This window comes from Acinonyx jubatus, chromosome C2, assembly GCF_027475565.1.
Source record: "Acinonyx jubatus isolate Ajub_Pintada_27869175 chromosome C2, VMU_Ajub_asm_v1.0, whole genome shotgun sequence".
Lineage (NCBI taxonomy): Eukaryota > Metazoa > Chordata > Mammalia > Carnivora > Felidae > Acinonyx > Acinonyx jubatus.
Window position 1 is genome coordinate 830762 of NC_069384.1, and position 25905 is coordinate 856666.

Below are 25905 nucleotides of genomic sequence, written 5' to 3' on the forward strand. Positions count from 1 at the left end.
TCACAGTTCCTGAGTTCAAGCCCCACATTGGGCTCTGCACTGGCAGCGTGGAGCCTGCTTGAGACTCTATCTCTCCCTCTCTGTCTCTCTGCCCCTCCCCCAATCACTCTCTCTCTCTCTCAAAAATAGTTAAAAATTAAAGAAAAAAGGGCCAAAAACTCATCAGAAAAATGAATGACACAACCAGATAATTCATGCAAAAAAAATTAAAGTGATGCCTAAACATACAAAAAGATGTTTGCTATGAATTGTGTCCCCCCCAAATTTCTCTGCTTAAGTCCTGACCCCAACACCTCAGAATGCAGCACTATTTAGAGATGGAGCCTTTGAAGAGGGATTAAATCAAAACGAGGTCATACAGGTTGAACATAACTGGGGTCCTTATGAGAAGAGATTAAGACACAGACACACACACAGGGGAGACCATGTGGGGACACGGGGAGGAGATGGCCGTGAAAGAGGCCTCAGGAGGACACAACCCAGCCATCTGGGTTCCAAACTCCAGCCTCTCAGACTCCAGCCTCCAGAGCTGGGACAGAATCCACCTCTGACATTTAGGGCTGTGGTCCTTCGTGAGGGCAGCCCCGATGAACGGAGACGGTCTCCATTTTCATTCACCATCGGAGACGCGCAAATTAAAACAACACCGATAACTGGTTATCACCTATCACCCGGCGAAAAGTCGAAGAGCTCGGCCACACCACACTCTCCCTGGCCAGGCCGTGGGGCCCCGAGCAAGCACGTTTGGCTCTTCAGACCGCAAAGGGGTACAATTCCTATACAGGGAAACATGGCGACGTCTAACAAAACCCATTATCTTCTGATCTAGAAGCCCGCTCTGGAACTTACCCTGAAGAATCACCTGCCACGACACAAAAAATGGATGTGCGCAGTGCTCACTCACCGAAGCACTGTTTCTAACGGAACGCCATTGGTAGCCACCTAAATGGCCACGCATGGGAGCTTGGTTGGCACAAAGACGGTGTGCCCGCAGCGGAGCCCTACGCGGCGACGCACGCAGTGGGAAGGCTCCATGAACTGGTGTCGGGTGACGTGACACGCGGGTGTACGGTCAAGTGAAAGAACAAAGTGCCGAAGGGCACGCGAAGCAGGCGGGTGAGACTCAGAACGTGTGTGTCTGCCTCCTTCTGCCAGAAGAAACCCAGAAAGGAGAAATCGGAGTCTAAGGAGTGTGACCCCCCCCCCCCAGGGGCAGGTAGGGTAGGTAGGGCCGGGGAGGAAGTTACACCCCCTCCCCCTGCATGCCTCTTTGGTGTCGCTTTGACTTTGGGATCTGGGTAACCTATTACATCAAAAGTAAACGAGTGGGATTCAACTGCACAGGGGCGCCTGGGTGGCTCCGTCGGTTGAGCGTCCAACTTCGGCTCAGGTCATCATATTGGGGTTCACAAGTCCGAGCCCCGCATCGGGCTCTGTGCTGACAGCTTGGAGCCTGGAGCCGGCTGCAGATTCCGTGTCTCCCTCTCTCTCTCTGCCCCTCCCCATCTCGCACTCCATCTGTCTCTCTCTGTCAAAGATAAACAAACATTTAAAACTTTTTAAAAGGAGTCAAACTGTATAGTAGACGAATGACGTAACACCCGAACGGGGTCAGCGGAATCAGCCCTGATTTTTTTTCTGTATATTCTCAGGCTAAAGAGTAAAGGAACCCCAAACAAACCCTGAGTTCTGGATTTTCTGAGGCTCGTCCTTTGCGGCGGTTTGGGGGAGCGACCCCAAAACGGCTTTCTGTGCGCTCCGGGATGTGTCAGAGGGCGACGGTCTTCTCTGGGTTAGAAAGCGGGGGGCGTCTCTCTGCTGAGGCCAAGCCCATGCCAGCCCAGTGAGGAGGGAGCGAGGGGCACCTGGCTCTCGGATCTTGCTTTCTCAACACCGCTCTCTGCAAGAAGGAGCCGGCTCCGTGGGGGGATGACTCCAGGGTGGGGTCACGGACAACAGGAAAGGACTCGGAGTGTTTCCAGTAAACACGTGTTTGAGGAATCAGGGAAGTGTGTCAAAAGGACTCAGCGGCTGTCCGGGGGGAGCCCCCACTGGACAGATCTGGACGGGTTTGCGCCTCTAGAGGAAAGAAGGGAGCGTTCCTGGGTCTGTACTGACAGGCAAGAAACACGTGGCGGAGAAGCGGAGTCTTGCGATCACGGGAGGTCACTGACCCTCCGTCCCCGCTGAGCACGCTCTCCCGGCATCCCCTGCGCCGCCGTCCTCCCCGCGGACCTCGGGGGGCGTCGCCTGCGATTTCCCTCTGCCTGAGGAACACGCTAGCAGTAACTTATTGTGCCGCAGGTAAACCAGGGACAAATTCTCTCCACGTTGATTTCTCTAAGCGTAGCTTTATTGGGGCCCCCGGGGGCTCAGTCGGCTAAGCATCCGACTCGTGATTTCGGCTCAGGTCAGGATGTCACCGTTCGTGGGTTTGCACCCCGCGTCGGGCTCTGCCCTGAGTCAGCTTGGGATTCTCTCCCTCCCTCTCTTTCCGCCCCTCCCCTGCTCGTGCCCCCCACCCCAAGAGTAAATACATAAATTTTAAAAATACACTTAAAAAGCATAGCTTTCTTTCCCAGAACTCCGAGTTGGTTTCAGAGATGTGCCTGCGTCCCGCGCCACGAGAAGGCAGCTGTCACGGCCTCTGGCTGCGAAGCGCCTTTCCTCTGCGGCTCCGTGAACGTCGTCCCCAAGCCGCTGTGTCCACTTGAGCACGATGTCCCTGGGGGTGGTTTCTTTCATCCTGCTCTGGCTTCCCTGCGCCCGGGACGTGTTCGGTCAAGTGGGCATGTCTTCGCCTCTATTTCTTCAAATCTTTTTCTGCCCAATTTTCGCTCCCTTCTCTTCCTGGGAGTACTTCACACGCCCGACCCTGGCCGCTGGCAGTCATTCTCTGCTCCTCAGCTTGGACAGCCTGTGCCGGCGTGTCCCGGGCTCACGGCCACCGGCTCGTGTCCCCTGCGGTCCCCTACGCCCGCCCGGGCAAGCTTTCGTCTCGGCTGCTGTGCCACGCGGCGCTGGCGTCCCCGCCTGACTCTCCTGATGGCCCCTGTCGCACTGCCCCCCGGCCCCGTTGGCTCGCTCGTTCTGGGTTCGTTAGCCAGCTGTTTAATTCTGCCTTCTCGTCGGCGAGTTAGTCCCTTGAGCCTGCCTTCCTTTCGTCCCTTTGTGTCCGTACCAGGCCGCTCTCCACCTGTCTTCTCGCTCCGCCCACGGATCTTCTCCGGCTCACTTTTGATTTTATTCTTTTTAATGTTTATTCATTTTTGAGACAGAGACAGAACGTGAACAAGGGAGGGGCAGGGAGAGAGGGAGACACAGAATCTGAAGCACAGAGCCCGATGCGGGGCTTGAACTCATGAACTGTGAGATCATGACTTGAGCCGGTCAGATGGTCAACCAACCGAGCCGCCCAGGCGCCCCCGGGTCACCTTTTAGCAGCGCTCCTGTTCATTGTGTGCAGCTCAGCCCGTCCTTTTCTGTTTCCTCGTACGTCCAGCAGCGCGTGCACTTAGGACGCAGTGCGGAGGCCCTGGACCCAGAGTCAGCCTCTGAATCCTGCTGGCTCTCATTAGGGACTGAATCGTGTCTCCAGAAATGCAACTGTTGAAGCCTTAATCCTCACTGTGGCTGTGCCTGGAGACGGGGCCTCTGAGGGGGTGACGGGGTGGAGGGAGGTCGTGAGGGTAGGACTGGCGCCCTTCTGAGAAGAGGGAGGCAAGACACAGAGGTCTCTCCGGGGTGTGTGGGGCAGGGGCCTGGCGAGGGCACAGCCAGAAGCCCACGGGCTCCAGGCCGGAAGAGGGCTCTCAGCAGAGACCAACCCAACAGCACCCGGGTCTCGGGCTTCCAACTTCCAGATGTGTGAGACATAAACTCTTGGTGTCGCATTGCTCCCCGAGCCCCGCCGCCCCCCCTCCAGGCCCGTGGAGCTTGTGGCGGCTGCCGGAGCCGGTGAGCCCACCGGCACGCAGACCACCCAGCACCGCGAGCTTCGGGCGGACAGATGCGTGGAAAGTCCCAGTTGTCCCCTCTAACCTGTCAGGGGCAGCTTCGAGCAACATGGGTCTTTCGGGAGCCTGGCTCGGGATTCGGTCCGGTAGGTCCCGGGCAGGCCCCCCGCCTCGGGCAGCCCTCCCTTCCAGGCAGGCCTTGGTGGAGGGTGCTGGACGCCTGAGCCGGGGCGGTCTCTGCTGGGGCTGGGCCGGTCCCCACCAGCCCCCCAGCACTGCTTGGCCTCACCCGTGAGGCAGCTGCTCCCTGTGAGCCTGGTCATCCTGGGCCGAGACCTTCCCCACTTTCTCTGCCCTGACCAGGACACCCTGTCTGCCCTGTGGTCCCAGCCCCCGCTGGTGGAAAGGAAGTGGGGCGATCAGTCAGTGTAAGACATGGGGTGACAGCGTGCATGAGGGGACCCGGACACTGAAAGGGCTGAGCTGACCACGCAGGGGAGGGTGGGAGGAAGCCAGCGGGTGGACAGAAGAGCGGCCTTGACTGGAGGACTCTGGACTGCATGCCTGTGGGATCTGACTTTGGGGCGAGAGGGAGCCATGGGAGAATGTAGGCAGAAATGCAGTGTGGTCCCCTTTCATCTGGGAGACTAAACCAGCAGCTCAGCTCAAGGGTGCCCGGCTCGGGGCCGCTCAGGCTCTCTGGGAGCGGGACGGTGGTGGGAGGATGGTTGCGGGGCCCACGCACCCGGGCAGCCTGGCTCGTGGGCCCCGAGCAGGGCAGGGCCGGGTGAGACCCTCAGGGCGGGAAGGGGGGAGGTTCCGGGGGCTGTCACCCTGCATCTGAGCTGGGTGGCCCCCGGGCCCCACAGGGAAGGAAACACGGGACAGACGGGGAGCCAGCCTGCCCAGAGGCGGCCCCCCAGCCCAGCCCTGTCTGGGCAAAGGTCCAGCGAGGGACGGGACCTGAGTCGTTCACACGCGCCACCGTTCACGGTGAACAAACACGCAACCCTTAGCTTTGCTGCTGCTTCAGGGAAGTCATGGGACACACACCCACTGCACCCACCTGTCACCCCCCGGGCCCGCCTCCCCAAGAAAGACACTCAGGGCAGTGGGCTTGGCATGGGGTTTATTTGGAGCGGGTGCGAGCCGCCTCCTGGGGCCAGGTCAGGCCAGGCGGGCGGGGGGCTCGGACCATGCTGGCCTGGGGTCAGGGGATCCTCTAGATCAGCTCCTGAGACACAGAAGGGCAGGGCCTCAGGGCAGTGGTTGGGGCCACAGGTGGGAGCCCGTGTCTTAGCTACATGACTGTGAGCAGCCTCCCTGGGCCTCAGTTTCTCTACCTGCAAAGCAGGGTGATAGTCCCCACCTCTCGGGGCTCAGGCAGGGGATGGGCCAGCACAGTGGGAACCTGAGACACGGGGTCTGTGTCCCCACCCGGGTGGGACCTACGGGCTCCGCCTCTCCCCTTCCCTCTCCCAGCCCTGTCGTCAGTCCCCCAGCCTCCAGGGTCCCCATCTGGCAGCGTGGATCAAGAGTGACTCAGGGCCCCTGTCGGGCCAGGAGACTCAGCCTGGGGGCTCGGCGCAGCAGGGGGCGAGGCTCACCTCCTTCAGGAGCTTGGCACACCTCCCTGCGGGACAGGGGAGCGTGAGGTGCTGTGGGACTGGCCCCCGGACCCCACCCTCGGGGTCCCCAGCCCAACCCCCGCCCGGAAGGCCTGGGGCTCACCGTGCCGGGCCACCAGGTACAGCCCTACATCAGCTGTCAACTCCCAGAACCTCCAGAAGCCTGGTCCGTACTCGTCCTCGAGGCTCCGAGCTGTGGGGACACCAGGGGGCTGGGCTGGGCCGTCCCCGGGACGCGGGAGTGAGGCCAGCCCCCACCGCGGGGTGCGCTTATTAAAGTATTTGAGCACGTGGAAATCCTGGACCTGCCAGTGCAGGGACACCCTCCGAATGGCGTCCTGCTCGTAGTCCGTGTCTATCACGTGGGTCTCCCTGTGGCCTGGGGGGTGGGGGGAGGAGAGCCCGCGTGCACCGGGCTGGGCAGGGTCTGACTCCATCCTGTCCCCGCCCAGCACCAGACCCTCCAGCAATACCAGGCAGGGGGCCGGGGGGACCCAGCCCTTGAACGATGGCCCAGTTTGTGCTGCGAGAACGGGAGGGTCTGGGGCATGAGGAGGAGCACAGGGAACGGCAGAGCCGAGGAGAGCTGGCCTGCAGGGCCAGGGGGTGGCACCTGTGACAACCGGGCAGCGGTTCTTAGCAGGAAAAACAAATCTCCCCGAAACGTCGGTTTCTGAGCCCACTATGTTTTCTGTCTCACAACTTCCTGAGCTGGAAGGGAGCAAAGGGCCCATGAGGGAAAGGCCAGCCTGCGTTCTTTCTGCCGGGTCCGTCACAGGGGTGCGGAGAGGGGAACGCGTCTTCACAAAGGGCTCCAGCAGCGGATCCATACCCAGGAGGGCCTGGGGCAGGCTGAGGGTGGCGGCGGGGCGGGGCCGGGGCCCCGCCAGCCTCTGCCCCCCTGGGTCTGTGACCCCCAGGGGCCCCAGCACTGTTTTCTCTCTTTTCAGTTAATGGGGTTTTTTCAAAACTCTACGCTTATCTTCAGGTCTAGGAGCAGATTGACGTGTGGCAGCTGTGGGAGCCTGGGGGTGCGGGGCTGGGGAAGCGGGTCAAGGTCTGGTGTTTTGGACACAGCGGGGACCGGTCCACCAAAGGGACACCGTCCAGCTCCCGCAGCTACAGCCGGTGCAGCCTGGGGCTGGCCTCACGTGCCTGTTCCTGCGGGAGCTCCCGGGAGCCCCCTGGGGCCCCTCACCTGTCGTAAGCAGCCTTCACCGTCAGCTCATCTCCACTCAAGGTCAGGAACAAGGCCTCCAGCCTCTTTGGGGTCTTTAGCGCCAGGTTTTGGCTGGAGGCCACACCAACTTCTCGCCAAAATCCTACAATCTAGACAGAGAAGCCGGAGCCCCGTCCAAGGGAGCAGAGCCCACACCACCTGGGCAGGGTCAGGGTCAGGGTCAGGGAGCAGACCCACACCACCTGGGCAGGTCTGAAAGGTCAACAAGCCCTTGTGGCAAAGCGATGGTCACCACCCTCCTGAGAAGCCCCTCCGGCCCATCAGACGGCAATGCCCTGTCCTTGGGGCCAGGACGCCAGGGGCAGCGGTGACTGGAGCCCAAAGACAGGAGGGGGCAGCCAGCAACCGTCCCCCGCAGGAAGGGCACAGCTGGGGGAGGGGACTTCTGCCTTCGGACACCCGCCCAGAGCCCAGAACTTCCATCTGAAACTCAGAAACTGATCGTTTTGCAAGAGAAAAGAATTCGTGTCCCCAACGTCTGTCATCTCTGTGCCTTCTGGTGTGCTCCTGACTCAGCAGCCAACACAGACTGGCGAAGAAGCATCTAGACGGGAACCAAAGGCCCCACGCTGGGAAAGCCTCTTCCGGGCGCCAAGGGGTGTGGCGCCATGGAGGGTGGGGGTGACCCCACCGATCCGGGAGCAGGAGGTGACCACGCTGAGCCCCGGTCCCTGGAGACCCCGCAGGGCCAGCCGGCCTGCCCACAGGAAACGCTCAGGGAGGGCTCTGGCCCTGCCAGTCTCTGGGTCCTTGCTCTCACACCCCGTCTCCAGGAGAGGCTCGTGCCCTCAGCAACCTGGGTGGGTCCCGGGGCCCCTGGGGTGGCTGCTGTGGCATCGGCTGGGGGCTGGAGGGACGGAGGCGGGGCCGGCGGAGCAGACACACAGGCCCCTCCCTGCCCGACCTGTCCACGTAAGACAGAAGAGCCACTCTGTGTAGATTGAGGTCCTGCGTGGCCGTCTCCACCCGCACTAGGACAGTGCCCAGGATTACACTCAGCAGCCCCGCATCCATCGCCACTCACGGAGCCTCTGCTGCCCCAGCACCTGGCTTTATATCGAGACAGTGTTGCACAAGCTCCCAGGGACACCACGCACCTGGAGCGCGGTCCAGGCCCGGTGACACCCACGGCCTCACGGTGGGCCCGCCTGGGGTCCCCGAGAGGAGGGGGGAGGAGGCCCCCCACCCCCATGGGGCGGCTCGGGACCACAGCCCCAAGCCCGAGGGGCATGCCGGGCCCAGGCCCCACGGGCTCAGAACAGCTTTCTCTTTCTGGCTCTTTCAGATCAGCCTTGGGACAGTGAGGAAACGTCCTGACGACCGGGTACATCCGGCCGGCGCAGCACCGAGCCGATGGGGGCCCTGCCCTCCAGGTGGGGAAATGAATGAGGGGTCCCTCTCCCCGCGGAGGTCTCCAGGGAGGAGGCACAGAGCCCCGGTGAGGGGGAGGACTCATGGGAGATTCGGGGTGGGGGGGCCGAGGCTCGGGGACCTCTGCAGACACCTTCTTATGGCCTGTGTCCTCTGCCACCGTGACAGGAACCAGGCCAGGCCCCGCGCCTGTCCCCCACCGGACTCACTCCGGCCTCGGTGCACAGCCAGGTAAGACCCGGAGCCCAGAAGGCCGGCCCGAGAGCGGCCCTGTCTTGCTGACGCTGACCAGGACATGAGCCAGGACACGAGCCAGGGTGGTGGGACCCAGCCCCACCTCCTCCCCAACTGGACCCCCCCCAACTTCAGTTTATCCCAGATGACGGCTTCGTGAACAGCAGCCCCGGCCCCACCAGCTGTGTGACTCAGGGCAAGTTGCGCTGCCTCGGTTTCCCCATGTGTACTGGCGACAAAGCAGAGGGACAGTGCCACGTGGCCAGGAGGGGTCTGAGGCTGCATCCTGGTTCTTGGCCGGTAGGAGGGACCCTTCCCAGCTTTGGGGCCAGAAAAGCCCACCCTGGAATGGCCCCAGGCTTGGTCAGCCTAAGGGGAGGTCCCACCCACCAGGACCCAGGACACTGCCCTCCCACAAAGGCTGTCAGTTTAGGGTCAGGCAGGTGTGGAAAGGTCAAGCTAGGTCGGGGTGGCCCAGGGCTGGCAGGCATGCCTGAGACCGGGAGGGGAGTGGGGGGGGCATCGACACAGCGGGGGCAGCGGGGGGCCCCGAGCAGGGGGCCCCGAGGAGGCTGAGGACGGGCCAGTCTGAGCCCCAGGCTGCTCCCGGCCCAGACTAACAGGAGAGGGCCCCCCAGGATGTGCTTGGCCAGGCAGGAGAGGGAGGACAGGAAGCGTGGGGGACACTGTCTGTGGATAAGCAGGAGCAGGGCTAGGACGGATGTCCCTCATCTGATGTGGCTGATGGCCTCCAGCTCCAGCCCGTGAGCCGTGAAGCAGGACCGCCGATACCTTCCTGCCCCACCCCTGCCCCCGCCCCCTCTCCTTTGAAGTGTGTTCACTGGATGCAGCTCTAGCGGGGGGGACAGCAGAGGCCAGGGCCCCAGGGAGGGCTCTCCTGCCCCCTACACTCCCCACTCCTGTTTGCCAGTTATTCGAACCTTTGAATCACCTTATGCTGGCATTTGGGCCAGTGGGACGTATGGGCTACGTAACACCATAAGCTTCATAGATCCTATTTTTCTATTTATGAACTGGAGTAGTAGTTTTATCAACAGGGACCTATAGTCATAGCTAGAAAGAGAAAGATAAAGGGTCCTGCAAGGGCACTTAGGAGAGTCGTTAGCCAAGGGGACCAGGAGAATATAGACTCATACCAATTTTGACTAATTCGTCTTTGCCTTTCTCTTTCCTCTAGTCGTTGTCTGACCTGACTCAAGCTCTGCTTGACGATTCCTGAATTATTGACATAAAAACAGCTTTGTTCCCCAAGAGCCATCCAAAGCCCTCCTTGTTGTAACAATAACAGGTCTAAGCCCCTCCGATTCCGAAGTAGCACCTCGGCTAAAGAGTTTACAGATTCAGACAGTTTATCGATATTCCTTTCTAATTCTGATATATCCTGATCAATTTGTTTGGTTAGTAATTTGAAGTTCTGATCCCCTGTGATGAGAGCGGCAGTACTTACACCAATGAATCCTGCAACCCCCGGTCCTACAAAGAGGGGCACTAGGATGATAGAAACGGGTTCCCTCGTAAATCGAGACTGGGGAACGAAACCTAGGTGTTGGTTTGAGATTTCCGCCCATTGTTCGTCTCCCAGTTTTGGAAGCAAGGGAGGTGGTCTTCCAAATAGGATTTCAAGGCGGGGGGGATGCCCTTCTTACGTAAGGTATACAGCGCCCTCTGAGGAGGGCAACAGGAAGGAGGCCTACCCAGTTTTCGCAAGTTTCTGGAATTAATTCAGTCAAGGTTTCTTTTAGAGTTCTATTCGTTCTTTCTACCTGCCCTGAACTTCGGGGGTGGTAGGCACAACGTAATTTCCAATTTATTTGTAAGCTTTTGGCCAACATTTTAGGTATCTGGGCCATTATCTGACCCCAGACCAATAGGGATGCCACACCGGGGAACCAATTCACTGAGTAATTTCTTAGCCACTCTCTGAGCTGACTCTGTTGTCGTGGGTAAAGCCTCTACCCATCCAGAGAAGGTGTCCACTAGAACGAGGAGATAATGATAGCCATAGAGTCCTTGTTTCATCTCAGTGAAGTTCCCATATTTTTCCAGGCATCTGTCTGCGTCGTCTCTGCCCTGAAAAATTAAACTTCGGGGATGGGTTAGTCTGAGCACAGGCTTTGCATCGGTCTACTAGGCTTTTTACGGTTTTATTAAGGTTTGGGATAAAATAGTCCCTTTGGGCTAGTTCAGACAACTTGGTTGCCCCTAGATGTGTAGGGCTGTGGACTTGCGGGAACCAGGTCCCTCCTATAGCTCCTGGCATGAAGATGCGTCCATCCCCAAGGCGATACCAATGCTGGTCATCTCTTTTTGCCCTCTAGGTTTTCATCAGGCGTAGCTCTTCTTTGGTATAAGACGGTCCCGTGGGGAGAAAGCGTGGGGGCAGCAGAGGCAAAATCTTAATCGGAAGAACATCTCTTTCTGCTGTGGCCTTTGCTGTTGCTGTCAGCAGAGGCATTTCCTTCTGCTTGGGGCAAGTCTGCCTTTTGGTGGCTCTTGCAATGTATAATAGCCACCTTTTTAGGAAGCCGTCAGGCTTCCAGTAGGGCCAGGATTTCTTTTTTATTTTTAATTTCCTTCCCTCCTGATGTTAACAGTCCTCTTTCCTTATATAGAGCTCCATGAACCTGGGCAGTGGCGAAGGCGTACCTGCTACCCGTGAAAATGTTCACCGTTTTTCCCTTTGCCCATCTGAGGGCCTGGGCTAGGGCTATCAGCTCTGCTCTTTGGGCAGAAGTGTCGTGCTCCAGGACTTGGGCCCAGAGAACCTGGTCCTGAGTCACTACAGCTGCACCTGCATATCCGATTCCATCTTTGACAAGACTGCTGCCATCAGTGAACAGCTCGAAGTCCACCTTTGACAGAGGTTGATCTCTTAAGTCCCCCCTCAGTCCTGTAAGAGTACTCACGGTTTCCAAGCAATCGTGGAGTGGGGCCTCTGAGTTCCTATCAGGCAGCACCGTGGCTGGCTTCAAAGCCTCTGTCTTCAGGAAAGTGATGCGTGGAGGGTCTAGACGCAATACCTGATCCTGGATGATTCGCGCATTAGAGATCCATCGGTCTGGAGGGGAGCGCAGCAGTGATGCTACTGGGTGAGGTCCTGTGATCTGAAGGTCTTGTCCAAGCGTTGGTTAGTCCAAGTGTGAGTTAGGACCCCTTTCGCAATTCCTCGGATCTCATGCTCAAATAGTTGGAAGGGTTTGGTAATAGCAGGTAAAGCTGGGGCCGGGGCTTGGGTGAGGGTGCTCTTGATCTGCTCCAAAGCCCTATCTTCTTGTTCTCCCCGGACAATCTCGGTTCCTTCACCCCCAGCGGCAGAGTACAGGGGTTTCGCCATTTCAGCGCAACCGGGTATCCAGAGGCGGCAATACCCAGCGGCCCCTAGGAACTCCCTGATCTGCTTTTAGTTGTGGGTTTAGGAATGTTGAGGATAGCTTGGATTCTTTCCGGCCCCAGCGATCACTTGCCTTCATGCAGTTGGTAGCCCAAGTATATTACAGAGTCCAAGCAAATTTGCGCCTTTTTTGCAGAAACTTTATATCCCAGGACATCTAATTCCCTTAGCAGGTCCTCCGTAGCCTTTGTGCAGCTAAGGAGTCAGCGGCTAGGAGCAAGTCATCTACATGTTGTAACAGCGTAACATCTGGGTGGCTCTCCCGGTAGGGGACCAAATCCCTTCGAAGAGCCTCATCAAAAAGAGTAGGGGAGTTTTTAAACCCTTGGGGCATTTATCTTTCCAACGTCCTTCTTTTTTGCAATAAGTACATTGATTTTTTCCCAACGTTGCTCGTTGCTCGGGGTCCTTTCTGGCGGGGTTGAGGCCTCCCCTGTCCTTTGCTGTTGCCCGGTGGTTTTCCCCAGGCTGCTACGAGGACCTTCCCTATTTCCTTCCCTTGCACAATGGCAGGGCTGTCCCTGCTCTGAAAAACTCGCTGGGCTATTTCTACCAACTCTGAAATTACCTTTCCTTCGAATCCTTCTAATTTTTGGAGTTTTTACGGATGTCTGGGGCCGACTGAGAATCGAACTCCGTATTAATGGTTTTTCGGTTCTCTGTTGCCTCAGGATCAATAGAATATAAGCGGAAAGCCTGGTAAAGCCTTTCTAGGAAGGCTGCAGGCGACTCATTCGGTCCTTGGACCGTGTCATGAATTTTTGTCAGATCGGTGGGCTTTTGTGCCGCTGCGTGGAGCCCCTGTAACAGAATCTGGAGATACTGGGGTGGACGCTCCCTACCGTTATCCATGTTCGGGCCCCGCTGGGGCAGCGCGGAAGGAAAAACGTGCTCAATTCCGTGAAGGTCTGTGGTAGGCATTCCATCTGGGCCAAGGACTGCTCTCGTGGCTTCCCGGAGCGCTCGGGCCCTTTCCTCAGAAGTCAGTAAGACCTGCAAGAGTTGGTGACAATCTTCCCAAGAGGGTAAGTGGGTGGTGAAAATAGAGCTCAGTAAGTCAATTAGGCCCTGGGGGTTTTCAGAGAAAGGCGGGTTCTGAGTTTTCCAGTTGTAGAGGTCCCTGGTGGAGAAAGGAGTGTAGACAAGCATCGGGCGTGTTGGCTGCCCGTCTGGACTAGGAGCCGGAGCCGTTTGCCTAAGAGGAAGGATGGGAACTGGGGCATCAGAGGACTGGTGTTCTCCTCTATAGAGGGCTCCTGATCTGGTATGTGGGGGAGTAGTCAAAGGATCTCCTTCGGCTTTTGGTTCCTGGGGAGCTAGTGGGGATAGCGAGCTCTGCGGATAAGGAGGTGGTCCCTGAGGATCAGATAACAAGTCCCCACCTTCAGGTATCTCCTGAAGCACTGGGTAAAGCCTCTTTGAAGGCTGAGTGACAGGAAGCAAGGGTTTGGAGTTTGGAGGAGAGCAGGAAAGGGAGTGGGAAAGGGAGATCCCAGATGACAGCTTTTGGCCATTTCTGGCACTCTCTCAGCCAGGAAGGTGGGCCTTCTAGGAGGTCGACCCAAGTCACAGCATATGGCTCCCGGTCAGGATGAACATCATGACAAATCCTGCAGATGGCATAAGCAAGGTTAAGATTATAGGAGCCCTCTGGGGGCCAGTCAACCCCAGAGAATGTTGGCCAGTCCAGTGGGCAATATGTCTGCAGCCAGGATGGCTTTAAGTTAAAGCCATAGTTCTTTCTTCTTTTTGTGAAACCAGAGAAGTTATTTAGCATGCATTTAAGGGGGGAGCAAGGCTCGGACGAAGACTGACCCATGACAGAGGCTAAACAGTGGGTCACACCAAAGATAATGATAGGTTAACAGGAAACGTTTAACAGGGCACACAGAGCACTGAACATAGAACAAACGGTTGGGGTGATCAACCCAACCCAGACGGTCCGGAGACCCAGGCGGTGCTGGGGACGTCTCCACCAGACACCAGCTAGGGGGAAGTGAAGCCGCGTCCAGCCTTCCCTCCTAGAGTCAGATCCGACCAGTAACAGAAAACAGAAAACAGAAAATAGAAAATAGAAAATAGGCACCGCCTCGCATACCTTACTTAAGCCAGGTCTGAGAACGGAAAACGGGGCCCAGGAACGTCTCTCGGGAGCTCTCCCCTAGCTGTTCCGCTTCAGCCTCCGAATTTCGGGTAGTCACAGAATCTTGGTGGGACCTCCAAATGAAGCAGGGTGCTGTCGAAAAAAACCACCAGACGCCGAATAGGAGCAAGGCAAGATTTTATTCATGGCCGGGCCAAACCTGATCTCCTGATCGTAAGGAGAAAAGTACAGAGAATGGCCCCGAACAAAGGCAGCAGTGAGCTTCTATGGATTTTAGCAAGTCAGAATACGTCATTATTTGGTTAACCAATTACAATCTACAGCCTTTCATGGTAGCCAATTATATCGTGACACACAGACGTCAGTTTTGGTGGGAACCTATCAGTTTAAAGTTCTTTGTCCTAAGAGGGTTTAAAATGACCAATCATAGTTGGACACCTAAGATGCGTGGGGCAGCGAGTACGTGCCTTTTACATGTTGGTCTTGCCTAGGCCAGATCTTGGTAGAGGGGCTGGGGGAACGTTTTGCATCCTAAGTGATCTATTTAGCAAGCAGGCGAGGTCCCAGAAGCAAGATAGGGAGGTTAGGAACTTCCAATAACCCTAATAGGGAACTACAGAAGCCTTTTATCTCAATTATTCATGAAAGGTGACTTTAAGCCGAACTTATATACAATAAGCTTTCTGAGGTCTTATAAACTGACCTATTACAACATCACCTTGGCCATCTGAGGACCCCAGGCTATGGAACCGTGGTCCGGAGAGATTGCGAGCAGAGCTGGTCGGAATGGGGTGTGGCAAAACACAGAGGCAGGTTTCCAGAAAGCTCTCCAGGGTCCTCAGCATCCTGCCGCTTTTGAATCAAAGCCCTGATCTTTAAAATGCCAGCGACGTCACAACGTGGGCCAGAAACACAAACATCTCTGGGCATCCACCACCACCTGAAATACTGTCCATTTCTTGTAACTTGAGGTGGCTGGAAAGAATCAGGGGCGAGGGCTCAAAGAGGGTGGCTCCTGGCCCAGACTTTGTGTTTGGGGGGTAAACGCCATGCAGACAAACCTTGGCTGAGGAGGGGACAGGTATGGGGACCCCGTTGCAGGCACTGCTGTCCCGGTGATGCCGCCTCAGGGCGCCCAAGTCCACCTGCCCCTGGGGGAGCACCTGCGACCCTCTGCTCTGCCTGAGGGCTCTGTCCTGCCCCATGGGCACCTCCTCTCCTGCCAGCCGGGGCCAGCCTGCCACCCGGGAGCGCGGATACCCCGACGGCCCTGGGGACAGAGCCGATCCGGGTACGACACCGTCTCCCAGTTGGCCTGAGCGCCAGGCCGCCACGGTGCTCCCCCCTCCTCCTCCGGGCTCCCTGTACTCGTCATCCTCCGGGCTCCGTGGGCCCAAGTCTTCCTCTGATCAGGGACCACCCCGTGTCCAGTCTCTACACGCTGGGACTTGGGGCAGGTCGTCTGGACCTTCCGGACTCATGCTTCCTTGCAGGGACATGTGCAGAGGCCTCCCTCCCAGACTCGCCAGAGGGGACCCAGCACAGGAAGATTCAGACCCTGCAAAGGAAGAGGCCACGTGGGGGACCCCGTCGGGTCGTGCTCACCGATGAGGTCCCGGTGTTCGGCACACGGCAGGGACCTGAGATCGCCGGCTGAATTAGGGAAGGAGGGAGGGAAGGAGGGAGTGAAACCACAGAAGCCGGGTCCACACACCAGGTCAGGTCAGAGGTCAGGTCAGAGGGCGTCACAGCTCGGGCCCTGGAAGGGGCCACGGGACACGTCCTTCTGTCCCTCCAGCGCTGACCTTCCTTCACGTGGGACCTGCTGACATCCTGGATCGTCTCCACCTCCTCCACAAACAACGCTGAGTGTTCCCGGAAGGGGGACAGCAGGCAGGGGCCAAGGAGGGGCTTCCGGAATCCTGTGCCCTGGGGGACTCTGGGACAGCCTTCCAGGTGGCTCTTTATGTCCTCCAGGCACCAGGCCAAGATTCCACCTCATCTGTCGGGGAATGCGACAAGCCGTCTAGAAGGCCCGTTTCGTCCCCGTGTCACAGATGGGGACACCGAAGCTAATAGCACAGCCTGGGTCACTAGTAAGACGAGCTAGGTCAGGAAGCCCATGTCCTTGACTTTGGATTGTCCTACCCGCAGGCCTGCGTCTTGGCGTCCTGGGGCTCGGGGTCCCTCTTCCTGGGGAACCCCACCACCCGCCAAAGGCCCGCCCCCACTGAACTCAGGGGAGCAGAGCTGACCAACCTGCCTGGGGCCGGGCATGGGGACCGGGGAAGGGCCGACCCCAGGCTCTGTGGGCTCTCCCAGTCCTGGGCCAGCCGGTCCCCTGCAGGACGAGGACTTCTCGCTGGGGACCTGCTGGGGCCTCTGCTGCCTCACGTTGTCACCTGGGCTGCCGGTCCCCAGACCAGAAACCTGCCGGTCTGAAGGTGCCCAGCGCTGCCTCCCTCGGGTTTCACTTGCCCGAGTCCCTCCCCGGGACGTCCCGCATCTCTGACGCCTGCTCCCATGGACTGGGACGGGTCTGGTCTCCATCCCGGGGAACGCACGGGCTTTGGAGCGTTATTTGGCCCAGGGGCCTGTGAACCTTTCTGGCCCTGGGTCGTGAGGGATGCTCTCCCCTCTGCGGTGTGACCGTCCGGCCTTCTGCATCTCCCGGCTTCTGTCTGGGCCACGGGGGGACCAGCCGTGTCCTGGCTGGCGTCAGGCTGTGGTGTCACAGCACAAACGGGGGTCTCCACCCCGAGACCGTGCCCATTGTCACCGAAGGGGCCTCTTTTTTCCCACCTAATCTTTAACCCATTGTGATTTCAATATCAAAGGAGAAACAGTCTATTTCAAGCGACCACAGAGTACGAAAATGAATCTGTCCCGTCTGAAAAGTCGGTGCAGACCCGAAGGTATCTCGTGAGAGATTCCACTTGTAGGAAACCTCCAGAGTAAGTAACGGAACACGGAGAGAAAGCGGACTGGGGGTTCCCAGGGCCTGGCGGGGGCACGAATGGGGAGGGCGGGCTCCGGGTACACGGTGTCCCTCGGGGACTGAGATACCCTGCACCAATATTCTGTGGCGTGGTTCACAGCGTCGTGAGTGTACCCAGCGCGCAGGAATTGCACAACGTAAAGTAAATAAAAATTTCATTGAAGATTAATATGGATTATAAATCAACAGCGAAGAAATAAAGTCACAGCTAAAAAGAAGAGGAGAGAAAGGATAAGGGACAAGAGGAAGAGACATCGTGGTAGGGTGTCAGGGTCGGGGATTGGAACAATTAGAAATAAAATAAACACCCCGTGTAGCCCTCAGGCCCTTGATCAGTGGCTGGCATCCATGTGGGAGCAAGGGCGGGGGCAGGGGCGGGGGCAGGGGCGGGGAGAAGGGCGGGGGCAGGAACGGTGTTGGGAGCAGAAGCAGGACCCAGCTGACTCTGCCCAGGTGCCCGCTGTCCCCGCACAGGTCCCAGGTCACCTGCTGGCTGCCGGGCCCCTGCAGGAGTCGCTCCAGACGCCACCCCTGACTGCAGAGACTACGAGGACCCCGAGGCCCTTGGGTCGGGCTCTGGAGCCGCACCGGCTTCCGCTCCTGCCCCGGACTCTTGAGAAGGAAACAGAGTGATGGTTGCAGCGGCTCCAAGGGCTCAGGGTGACAGGAGAGAAGGTCCCCCCGCGCCGGCCTCTCCAGGGGCCTTGCAGACACACAACACACCCCAGGGCCTCCCGAGAAGCCGCGGCCAGGAACCCACACCAGGACCTCTGCCCCCCTGGGGTCCGCAGTCCCGGGGGCTCTCAGTCTCTGCTCCCGGCCCCACACCAGCCCCCGGGGGCTCCTCCCTGGGTGGCCCAGCACCGCCCGGGGCCCCATGCACCCCATCCCCCACCCCCAGCCTTCTCACCCTCGGGCTCAGGATCCGGGGGCTCCGGGTCCTGGGACCAGGACCGCTGAGCCAGGACCCTGTGGAGGGGCCCGGGCGGTGAGGGAGGCCCTCCCAGGCCATCTCCAGGCCCTGCTTCCGGAGACCTCCGTGCGGCCACTCTCTCCCCGGGTCCAGGGTGGCCCTCCTGGGCGACGGGGCACACGCACACCACTGTAGGGCAGGTGAATCGGGATTCCGACAGTCGCCTCCCGATTTCATCCGTTGATTTCTGTAAAGACAGTGACCCGCGGCCGGCCCGGAGGCATCACAGCCCCGCCCGGCCATCCTCAGTGTCCTTCCGCCCTCTCCCCCTGCGGCTCCCAGATCCGACACAGACCTGAGTGCGCACAGCCCTGCGCCCGGGACACAGTGACATCCACCTGCAGGGCTCGGGATGAATCTTGGGGACAAGAGGGCCACCCCAGCACACCCTGTCCCTCCCAGCCAGCCTTGACCTGGGGTGTGAGCATGGCCCGCCCACCAGGCATCTGACCCCTTCATCAGCCTGCACCTGCTCACGTGGGCCCTCCACACACACACACACACACACACACACGGGAGGGGCCGTGGGGCTGCGGGGCCGCACAAGTCAGATCAGAGCGGTGTCGGGCTGGACCGGCTGTCTCTGGGGCTCCCTGGGTTACCTTTGGCTCCCTGCGAGCTAGAGACCTGAGGCGTCCTGTGCACGACCTGACCCACTGTCTCCAGGGTCGGGGAGCGTCGCAGCCACGGGCTCCCCTGAGCCAGCAGCCGCGGGACACGGGCACACAACAGGAGAACATGTTCGTCAGACGAAGGTGTCCCAACGAATGAGCCCAGTCGGGCGCTGTCTCCACAATGTGGGTGCCTGGTGACCCGGGTTCTGACTTCACTTGGGCTTTGTGACCAGAGAGGTGAGGTCACTGCCAGGTCACTGGGCTTTGTGACCAGAGAGGTGGGTCCCCTTACCCATCTTCCTCCTCCTACAAGAGCCCCTCCCAGGCTGCGGAGGGCTCCCCTCCACCCCATGCCCTGTCCCTACAGTGACACCAACACAGCCCAGCCACATCCCCGCGAGGCCTGGTGCAGCCGGTGTGGCAGCTCTGGGGACACAGAGCTGGGTTCAGACCCGGGTTTTCCTCCTGACCAGTGCCGGGACCCCGCACAGACCCTGTGCCTCCCGGGGCCCCCCGGTCTCCCCGTCTGCACAGTGGGGTCCTTCTGGAATCCACTTCTAGGGACACCATCAGGGAGACACCTGCAGACTCGTCCCGTGCCTGCTATCCCATGAGGCTCGTGGGCACACGTGGCCGTGGAAAGATGAGGAAGGGGTGGGCCTGGCACGGAACACACTCACGCGGGCCTGGGTCTGCTCCGGTCCAGGCGCAGCCACCCCTCCTGCCTGGGTCCCGGGCCCGGGGGAAGGTGGAGGTGAGCTCGTTCAGACCCTGTGCCCACCCGACACGCCCCTCCAGGGGCTCCATCACATTTGGGCCCGGGTCCCAGCGCCTGGGCTGTGGCTCCCAGCCTTCCCGAATCCTGGTCACACATCCCTGTGTCACCCCCTCCCCTTCCGGGTGGACGGCCCGTGTGACCGCGTTCTAAGGGCTAGAAGATGATGACGGGCTGTCACTTCCAGGCCGATTCATGGAATTTCTGGTTTCCTCTCTCCGGGGTCCATTCTCTGTGTCTGCCTCGGACTCGGTCTGTCTCTGTGTGTCTCACAGGAGCAGGGCCTGTGGGCTCCAGGGTCCAGGTGACGACCCTCAGAAGCCTCCCTTGTGGCCCGTGTCCCTCCCCCGGCCCGGTGCTCAGCTCCCTCACGAGGCCTCCTCACCCCAGGCAGGGCACTGCCTGGGGAACCACTTCCTAATGAGGACCCGAGGCGCCAACAAGGAGGGTCTTGACCTCGGTCCCCACACCAGGGTCCACTGCTCGGCCACGTGCTGCAAACCCAGGACCTCGGTCCTCCAAGCCCCCGGGCTGCCCTCTGCTCAGAAGGACCTTGAGGGAGTAGGAAGCATTTTCCCAGGAGGGGGAGAACAGAGGGTCAGGGATGAAGATCCCGGGACACAGACTCGTCTATGAGCCTGTGGGACCCTGGGGACACTGTCTACGCAGCCCAATTTACGGAGGAGGACGCTGAGTCCTTCTGTGCCGTAGCCCCGTCCACACTTCCTACTTCCAGGTGCCCAGTGTGGTGGACACAGGACCCCAGACCCCGTCCTCCCCTAGTTCCCGCCAATCCCCCCGGACATCTTGGGGACCCCCCGGCCCTCAGCCGGCACATCTCCCCTCCCCGTGCTGTGGGTCCCGGGCTATTGCCAGGAATCCTGATGTCCCTGCCCATGGCCCCACTGCCTCCAGCCTTTCTCTTCTTTCCCCCATGTTACCCACCCCCTCCCAGTGTGGACTCCCCTCTGACCCCCAGCGGGGTAGTCCAAGTGTGTGTGTGTGTGTGTGTGTGTGTGTGTGTGTGTGCGCGCGCACCCGCCTGTCTGGAGATGCCCAGTGGTCACAGCCTCACACAGACGGGGTGGATAGGGACCCCCGAGCATCTCAAGGGCTCACATTCCCAGGGAGAACCCCATGGGGGGATAGAGACTGGCCTAGGACTGGAGACCAGCCCTGCTCCTCGGACGCCGCACACCTCACTTGTCCTGGGCCAGTCCTTGCCTCTCCTGACCTCAGTGTCCCCACTGTCCCTGAGGGTCAGACGGGGAAGTGCATCAGCGTGGCCTTGACCCAGGCTGTCCTCCAGGGGTAGGTGGAGGGGAGGTGCCCCGGCTACACAGACCTCCCTCCCCAGGGCCGGCCAGGTCTGTGTCATGGCCAGGTGTGCCCAGAGACCTGCACTCAGCACCTGTAGATGATCCAGACGCGACACTGATGTGCATGAATCCAATCGCTCCCCACCTGGCTGGTCCCCCATGTTTCCGCCTCCGCCAACTGTTCTAGGACCCGAATCTCTCCTGAGCCCCAGAACCATGCCTGCCCCAGCCAGGCAGATCTCAGGGTGCAAGGCCAGGTGGGTCGGACATCTGGGGACACGAAGGCCAGTGAATACACCCACCCCCACCCAGCTGGCCTGGACCGCAGACTCTACCCCAGGGTCCAGGTGCATGGACCCTGGGGCATGGCTGGGCCAGGGCTCCTGCAGGCAGCAGTGGAGGCCGACTCAGGGCAGGGAGAAGTCGGTCCGCCCCTTCCCCTTCTCCTTTCCTCCTTCTGCTTTGTCTTCCTGGTAGGACCTTGGACAGAGGTTCAGCCTGGGCCTGGCTGCAGCCCTGGGCAGAGTCAGAGGGTGGGAAGCGGCCCCGGGGAGGCCTGGGGCCACCTCCAGGATGACCAAGTGTCAGGGGGCTACTTTAACTGGGCGCCCCCCGGGCACTCAGTGATTTCAGCCCTTTGTATACATGAGCCGTGACCCCGGGACCGGGTCCCGGCCCCACCCTCACCCCCACGAGGCCCTGTCGGTGGCCGGCCCTCCCTCCAGCCCCAACAAGTCCAGCTGCTCCAGAGGCTATACATCTTTCCAGGCTGGAGCCCGAGCAGCCGTAAGGGTCCTGGGTCCGGGCCCTGGAGCCCCTCAGGGAGGACAGGTGAGACTAGGCAGGAGCCAGGAGAGGGCCGAGTGGAGTCTCCTTGAGGTCATGGCCTCCTGCTCAGCCCAGACCCTGTTGTGTGCTGACCCCTAGGGCACCTGGATCCCAGCTGCCGGGCAGGCCCGGGGACAGAGACCAGAATGTGGCTCCCGGTAGCTCACAGGTGTCCCTGTGTCCAGTAGCTACACCTGCCCTACCAGCTGGACTCCCTCCTGGTTGGCCAGCAATACCCCGTGGCCAAGAGGAGCAGGCCATCGTCAAGCTCTGGAAGAATGAGTGGCCAGATGGAAGGGGAAGGCTCGCTCTTGGCTCGGGGGTGGGGGTCTCTGCCCGGGCTGGCGGGGGCTCCGGAGGTGGTATTCCAGGTCTCTGCTGCTCAGCCCTGTACCCTGAAACACCTGCCTCCCTTCTCTGGGTCTCACTCTCCTGCTCTGTGAAGTGGATGATGCAGAGTGATCGCTCCCATGGCAGGAACAAGGCGGGTACCGGGGACTGATGGAGCACCCATTCAGAGCCCGGATCGCAGAACGCAGTGGGGAAGGGGAGAGGGGATGCCAGTGAGGTCTTATAATTTACCTATTACAGTCTCCCTCCCTGTTTTTGTATTATTTTTCCTTCCCTTCCCCTATGTTCATCTGTTTTGTTTCTCAAATTTCACATATGGGTTAAATCATTTGCTATTTGTCTTTCTCTGACTGACTTATTTTGCTTAATGTAATGCACTCTAGTTTTATCCACATTGTTGCAAATGGCAGGATTTCATTCTTTTTGATCTCCGAGTAATACTCCATTGTAAATAACCACATCTTCTTTATCCATTCATCCATCAATGGACATTTGGGCTCTTTCCATCCTTTGGCTATTGTCGACGGTGCTGCTATAAACATTGGGTGCACATGCCCCTTCAAACAGCACACCTGTATCCTCTGGATAAATTCCTAGTAGTGCGATTCCTGGGTTGTAGGGTAGTTCTATTTTCAATTTTTTAAGGAACCTCCATATTGTTTTCCAAAGTGACTGCACCAGTTTGCATTCCCACCAGCGGTGCAAGAGGGTTCCCCTTTCTCTGCATCCTTGCTAATATCTGTCGTTGCCTGAGTTGTTAACTTTAGCCATTCTGACAAATGTGAAATGGTAACATTGTGGTTTTGATTTGTATTTCCCTGATGATGAGTGATGTTGTGCATCTTTTCATGTGTCTGTTAGCCACCTAGATGTCTTCAGAAAAGTGTCTGTTCATGTCTTTTGCCCATGTCTTCTCTGGGTTGTTTGATTTTTGTTGAGTTTGATAAGTTTTTTTATGGATTTTGGATACTAACCCTTTATCTGATATGTCGTTTGTGAATACCTTCTCCCATTCAGTAGGCTGTCTTTTAGTTTGCTGATTGTTTCCTTCACTGTGCGGAAGCTTTTTATCTTGATGAGGTTTTTGCTTTTATTTCCCTTGCCTCCGGAGACATGCCAAGTAAGAAGTTGCTGCGGCCGAGGTCAAAGATGTTGCTGCCTGATTTCCTTCTCTAGGATTTTGATGGTTTCCTGTCTCACATTTAGGTTTTTTATCCCTTCTAAATTTATTTTTGTAAGAAAGTGGTCCAGTTTCAACCTTCTGCATGTTGCTGTCCAGTTCTCCCAGCATCGTTTGCTAAAGAGACTGTCTTTTTTCCGTTGGATATTCTTTCCTGCTTTGTCAAAGATTAGTTGGCCATATATTTGTGGGACCATTTCTGGGTCCTCTATTCTGTTCTATTGATCTGAGTGTCTGTTCTTGTGCCGGCACCATACTATCTTGATGATTACAGCTTTGTAGTATAGCTTGAAGTCTGGAATTGTGATGACTCCAGCTTTGGTTTTCTTTCTCAGGATTGTTTTGGCTATTCAAGGACTTTTCTGTCTCCATACAAATTTTAGGATTGTTTGTTCTAGCTCTGTGAAGAATGCTGGTGTTATTTTGATAGGGACTGCATTGAATGCATAGATTGCTTTGGGTAGTATGACATTTTAACAATATTTGTTCTTCTAATCCATGAGCATGAAATGTTTTTCCATTCCTTTTTGTCTTCTTCAGTTTCATTCATAAGCTTTCTGTAGTTTTCAGTCTACAGATCTTTTACCTCTTTGGTTAGATTTATTCCTAGGTATTTTATGGTTCTTGGTGCAATTGTACATAGGATCGAGTCCTTGATATCTCTTTCTGTTGCTTCTGTATTGGTGTATAGAGATGCGACCAATTTCTGTATGTTGATTTTATATCCTGCAACTTTGCTGAATTTGTGTATCAGCTCTAGTCGTTTTTTGGTGCAGTCTTTTTGGCTTTCCACATAGAATATCACGTTGTCTGCGGAGAGTGAAAGTTTGTCTTCTTTCTTGCCAATCTGGTTGCCCTTTCTTTTTGTTGTCTGACTGCCAAGGCTGGGACTTCCGGTACTGTGTTGAACCATGGTGGTGAGAGGAGGCACCGCTGAGAGTGGACAAAGCTCTCGGCTTTTCCCCATGGAGGATATTAGCTGTAGGCCCTCCATATGTGGCTTTCAGTGACGCACTTTCAAAACCTCTGAGTTTCAGCTCCAAAGGCTGTTTGCAAAAAAGAACTGGGACTTCACTACTTGTTCCCCAGTTCATGGTCCCAAGAGGTTTCCTCTTGTGCTAACTCGATGCTGCCCTGTCACAGCCCCTCTGCAGAGTGGGTTCCCTCCCCTCCGTGCCTACACTGTTTTATCTCCCCAGCTCACATCCATGCACCTTGGTCCTGCCACGCTGTCTCCCTCCACCTGGGGAGATCCTTCTGCCGCTGTGCCGATCGATTTCCTGGGAGTTCCAAGGGATCTGACCTCAATACAGCTGCGCTGGAGGGACAAGAAAACTCCCAGGCCCCCTACTTGTCTGCCATCTTAACTCCTCTGAGTACAGTTCTTCTTTATTCAGGTTTTTAGAACTATCCCTGCACTGCTGACAGAGGCCCCGATTAGGGGTATATGACAGCCAGCTGAGGTGGGAGGTCTGGCAGCTGCCCAGTCTCCGTAAGGTACCTGTGTGTGGTTCTGGGAAAGCTGTGATGTCCCTGAGTCTCAGTTTACTCACCTGTGAAACGGGATACAGCGTCTGTTCCGGTGGACAACTGAGAAAACTAAATAGAAGACCGTAAGTTGCCCACAAGTAGGTTTTTCAAGTGTAATTCCTGAAACGCTTACCTCTGCCCTCTGGAAACTACCACATACTGTGACCCCATCACAGGAGACCCTGGAGCGGGGCCGCCCCGACAGGTCATTCTAGGTCACACCTGGTATCTCCTCTGCCAGGATCAGGCTCATGGTCCCCTTAGCCACCTGCACTGGTGTCCCCAGATGCTGGGACATGCATCAGCCCGACCTCTTCCTCATTTGCACACCAGCTGCCTTCCCTTGTCGTCTCTCCCCCACTCTTCACTTAGTCCTCTTCTCTCTCTACAGGGACTTTCTAGGACTCAGACTCCATTGTAGAAATTCCTTGATGGAGAGTATCAGGTGGGGCCCGGAGCCTGTGGAATCCTGTACAGATCCTTGGGGCAGGGGCTCTCCCAACCTGGGTTGATCCCCGGTGGCCTCCCCTCCCCATAGGAGCCCCAGGTGCCCCACACTAAGGTCCTCCCCTGGGTTTGTGGGTAGGAGGGAATCGGATCCGTTTCAAGAGCAGGTTAGGGAAAGCCAGCATCTTGAATCCGTAGAACCCAGCGGTCCAAGAACGAGGGGACATGTTCCAATAGCCCTTCACATCATCAGCGGAAATGCAGAGGTTCCCCGCATTCCCGGTGTTCTTGGAAGTTTTATTGTGTTTCTCAGTTACTAGTTTAAGCCGGAAACATTTCCCAGCGTATGTAACTGACCGCTGTTGGTACCCAGGGAGCTGCTGATTTTGTGTGTTTGTTTTGTGTGTTTCTTTCTGTAACTGCTCCTCTTTCTAGATGGTTCTATTGTTTCCCCTGACTTCCTATAGTGTGACCCAAACGTGGAGAAGGAATAAGCCCTGAGGGTGTCGCCGGGCACGACCGCATTGGGGCCGGTGGACCGCGGAGCCCGGGCCCTTCCAATCCGAGGTGGGTGCGGACGACCGTCAGGTGCGGGGCCGGGCCCTATCTTCCTGGTTTGCCCGCAGACGTGTTCGGCACCTCTTTCTAGAAAGTAGCCTCCACTGGCGTATTTCCACGTGGCAGGAAATAATACACCGTCATTGTTCACAATTTGGAAACGGCAAGGGGACGGCGTCTGCGGCGTCGCATCGTTCAGAGGAACACGGGGCAGCGGTGGCTCCGGCCTCCGCTCCCGGGAGGAGGTGCCCAAGGATGGGTGCCAGGAACCAGGTTCGGCTCCCGCTGCCCCAGGCCCCCCACCCCACGCCCCTGCCTTCCCCCCACCCCCCTCCTCCCCGCACCCCTGCCCAGGGGCGTCCGTGTTCCTCCCACGCCCACCCTCGC

The 25905-nt window shown here is 58.0% G+C and overlaps 1 protein-coding gene and 1 long non-coding RNA gene across 2 annotated transcripts; both read right to left on the reverse strand.

Moving 5' to 3' along the window:
- Positions 1-5524: 5524 nt before the first annotated feature.
- On the reverse strand, positions 5525-7838 carry LOC106989497 (epididymal-specific lipocalin-8). Its single transcript, XM_053221825.1, has 6 exons — positions 7755-7838; positions 6783-6913; positions 6198-6295; positions 5859-6107; positions 5688-5777; positions 5525-5589 (listed from the first exon to the last, which is right to left on the reverse strand). The coding sequence occupies exons 1-6, from the start codon at positions 7836-7838 to the stop codon at positions 5525-5527; spliced, it is 717 nt and encodes a 238-aa protein (XP_053077800.1).
- Positions 7839-17368: 9530 nt separating this feature from the next.
- Positions 17369-20253, reverse strand: LOC113597292 (uncharacterized). Its single transcript, XR_003418079.2, has 3 exons — positions 18519-20253; positions 17854-18103; positions 17369-17555 (listed from the first exon to the last, which is right to left on the reverse strand). It is a non-coding gene; the product is annotated as an uncharacterized LOC113597292 (long non-coding RNA).
- Positions 20254-25905: the final 5652 nt, after the last annotated feature.

Coding starts and splice junctions, on each gene's coding strand:
- LOC106989497 (XM_053221825.1), bottom strand. CDS start 7,838: ATGGATGCGGGGCTGCTGAGTGTAATCCTGGGCACTGTCCTAGTGCGG. Junction 6,296..6,782: donor GTGAAGGCTGCTTACGACAG/GTGAGGGGCCCC, acceptor GCTCCCTTCCAG/CTCAGGAAGTTGTGAGACAG. Junction 5,590..5,687: donor GTACCTGGTGGCCCGGCACG/GTGAGCCCCAGG, acceptor CCTGTCCCGCAG/GGAGGTGTGCCAAGCTCCTG.